At 43.3% G+C, this 3,601-nt stretch overlaps 1 protein-coding gene across 1 annotated transcript in view; it reads left to right on the top strand.

The window, feature by feature from the left end:
• The window catches only part of CHFR (checkpoint with forkhead and ring finger domains), a 45,905-nt gene that overhangs the window by 9,344 nt on the left and 32,960 nt on the right, over positions 1-3,601 (top strand). Inside the window, exon 3 of the mRNA XM_037733194.1 lies at positions 586-685. Within this exon, the coding sequence (XP_037589122.1) occupies positions 586-685 (100 nt within the window). The remainder of the gene's footprint in view (positions 1-585; positions 686-3,601) is intronic.

Genomic DNA, 3,601 nt, shown 5'->3' with positions numbered 1-3,601 from the left:
GATCTCTTGACCTCGTGATCCACCCGCCTGGGCCTCCCAAAGTGCTGGGAGTACAGGCTTGAGCCACCGCGCCCGGCCATACAAGATGCATTTTCTTATGTGTGTACGTATGCCTATAAACAATTGGCTCAGTCACTTTTTCTGTGACTGTGTTGCTTCAATTTTATGATGATTTATGAAACCTAAGTTTACACAGAAAAGAAATTCAGGACTAAATTTAGATACTGAAGAATTACTTAAGCCCCTGAGTTTTTTTTAAAGTTCCGATAATACTTACCAGGTTAGCTGTGTATGTGTACACATTGTAAAATTGCCATTTAAGAGTCTGTGTGTAGCTGAAGGTGTTGATGAGTGTCCTTGAGGATGGGGATTCAGAAAGGTTCAGGACATAGTCCTTGCCCCTTTACTTTGGGTTAGCACTTAAATACTTTTAAAATGTCTGTATACGTTGCTTGGTTAAGTGTGTTTTTACATATGTGCAATGGAGATCCTGAGTTTGAACCACGTACTTCAGTAAAGCAAAGGGCAGTAGTGGTCACAGTTCCCACGATCATATCCCATGTTGTCCCACTCTCTCTTTTTTAGGTTGTGACCTTTCGTTCCCCAGCAATAAACTGGTCTCTGGAGATCACTGTAAGATTGTAGTGGATGAAAAATCAGGTCAGGTGACACTGGAAGATACCAGGTGAGTACATTCTGAGCTTCTTTTGGTGTTTCTTCCAGTAGCTTAAGCCGCCTGACTTTGTGCTAGCGCACTGTGTGCCGTGGCTGAGGAGGAGAAATGCCGTGTCTTTAGTGTGTTGACAGCGACTCATTTTTATCACATAGCACAGGCCCGTGTCGCTTAGTGACAGGAATATCGTCTGAGAAATGTGTCGTTCGACAGTTCCATCATCTTGCAAACGTCATAGAGTATACTTACACAAACCTAGATGGCATGGCCTACTCCACACCTAGGCCGCGGTGTAGCCGGTTGCTCCTAGGGTGTAAACCTGTACAGCGTGCTACTATACTGAATCCTATAGGCAGGTTCACCACAATGATGAAAGTATCTATCTAAACGTAGAAAAGGTACAGTAAAAATGTGATATTTTAGTCTTATGGTACTACTATCGTATATGTAGTCTGTTGAACAAAACATTATTATTTGGGGGCATGACTGTAGTTAATTAGGCTCCCAAGGTATGAGAAGATATATCTCCTGGTTTCCAGGATGGGACACTTGGTGACACTTGGGTGTCTGTGACCCTTCTTGAATGTATTCAAATTAAATGTGTCTCAGAAATAAGACTTAAAAGACATCATTTTTAGTTCTTGCAAGCCTATTCAAGTTTGATTTCTTTCCCCCAAATCAAAAAATCTTTTTTAAAAACTAATAAATTCTCATTCTTGTATATCCTAAGTACAGGTTGAGTATCTCATATCTGAAATGATTGAGACTAAAATGTTTAGATTTGGGATTTTTTTCAGATTTTGGAATATTTGAATTATACTTAAACGAGTTGAGCATATCTGATTGAAAAATCTGAAATGCTCCAGTTAGTATTTTTTTTAGTGTCTTTTTGGTGCTCAAAAAGTTTCAGATTTGAGATTTCTGATTAGGGACATTCAGCTTAGGAATATTCGGCTAGAAAGTGGAAAGCTTGGCCAGGCGCAGTGGCTCACACCTGTAATCCCAGCACTTTCGGAGGCTGAGGCGAGTGGATCACGAGGTCAAGAGATCGAGACCATCCTGGCCAACATGGTGAAACCTCGTCTCTACTAAAAATACAAAAATTAGCTGGGCGTGGTGGTTTGCACCTATAGTCCCAGGTACTCGGGAGGCTGAGGCAGAAGAATCACTTGAACCTGGGAGGTGGAGGTTGCAGTGAGCAGAGATCCTGCCACTGCACTCCAGCCTGGAGACAGAGCAAGACTCTGTCTCAAAAAAAGAAAGAAAAGGAAAGTGGAAAGCTTTCCATAATCCCATTCATACATTAAAAATGAATATGTAGGTCGGGAGCAGTGGCTCACGCTTGTAATCTCAGCACTTTGGGAGGCCAAGGCAAGTGGATCACAAGGTCAGGAGTTCAAGACCAGCCTGGCCAAGATGATAAAACTCTGTCTCTACTAAAAATACAAAAAAAAAATTGGCCAGGAATGGTGGTGGGCACCTATAATCCCAGCTACTCAGGAGGCTGAGGCAGAGAATTGCTTGAACTTAGGGGGCGGAGGTTACAGTGAGCCAAGATCACGCCACTGCACTCCATCTTGGGCGACAGAGCAACATTCCGTCTCAAAAAAAAAAAAAATGCATGTGTAGGTATATTTATTTCACATAAATGCGATTACGCTATACATACTGTTGTATCATCAGCGTTTTTCTTTTTTTTTTTTTGCCCAGGCTAGAATGCAGTGGCACGATCTCACCTCACTGCAGCTTCTGCCTCCCAGGTTCCAGCGATTCTCCTGCCTCAGCCTCCCACGTAGCTGGTATTACAGGCATGCACCACTGCTCCTGGTTAGTTTTTTTGTACTTTTAGTAGAGAGGGCTTTCACTATGTTGGTCAGGCTGGTCTCGAACTCCTGACTTCAGGTGATCCACCTGCCTTGGCCTCCCAAAGTGCTGGGATTACAGGCATGAACCACCGCACCTGGCCAGCTTTTTTTACTTAGTGTCTTATGGAGCACTTCATATGTCACTGTTTTTCATTGTTTTATGATAGTTTGTTACTTCCTTTATTGATGGATATTTATTGTTTTGACTTTTTAAAAACTTTTTTTTATTTTTTAGTGATGAGGTTTCTCCATGTTGGTCAGGCTGGTCTTGAACTCCCGAACTCAGGTGATCTGTCCACCTCAGCCTCCCAAAGTGCTGGGATTACAGGCGTGAGCCACCGCCCGGCTATTGTTTTGACTTTTCTTATAACACTGCAGTGACTCTTCCCCAAACCCTGCCTTCATGTCTGTTTTCTTGGCCTGATTTCTTGGACGGGAAGCCTATGTTAGAATGTGTCTATTCATTTTTTGTTTTTTATTTTTTTTGAGATGGAATCCAGGCTGGAGTGCAGTGTAATAATCTCGGCTCACTGCAACCTCCAAGCAATTGTCCCTGCCTCAGCCTCCCGAGTAGCTGGGATTACAGGCACCTACCACCACACCTGGCTAATTTTTATATTTTTAATAGAGATGGGGTTTTGCCATCTTGGCCAGGCTGGTCTTGAACTGCTGACCTCAGGTGATCCACCCCCCTCAGCCTCCCAGAGTGTGGGATTATGGGTGTCAGATACTGCGCCTGGCTTTTTTTTTTTTTTTGAGACAGAGTTTCGTTCTTGTTGCCCAGGCTGTAGTGTAATGATGCAATCTCAGCTCGCTGCAACCTCCATCTCCCAGGTTCAAGTGATTCTCTTGCCTCAGCCTCCTGAGTAGCTAGGACTACAGGCATACGCCACCATACCCAGCTAATTTTTGTATTTTTAGTAGAGATGGGGTTTCACCATGTTGGGCAGGATGGTCTTGATCTCCTGACCTTATGAATCACCTGCCTTGGTCTCCGGAAGTGCTGGGATTACACATGTGAGCTACTGCACCTGGCCTTTTTTTTTTTTTTTTTTTTTTTTTT

The sequence above is a fragment of the Cebus imitator genome, unplaced genomic scaffold (assembly GCF_001604975.1).
Source record: "Cebus imitator isolate Cc_AM_T3 unplaced genomic scaffold, Cebus_imitator-1.0 Scaffold497, whole genome shotgun sequence".
In the NCBI taxonomy this organism is placed as follows: domain Eukaryota; kingdom Metazoa; phylum Chordata; class Mammalia; order Primates; family Cebidae; genus Cebus; species Cebus imitator.
This window is presented reverse-complemented; position numbering and strand designations above follow the sequence as displayed.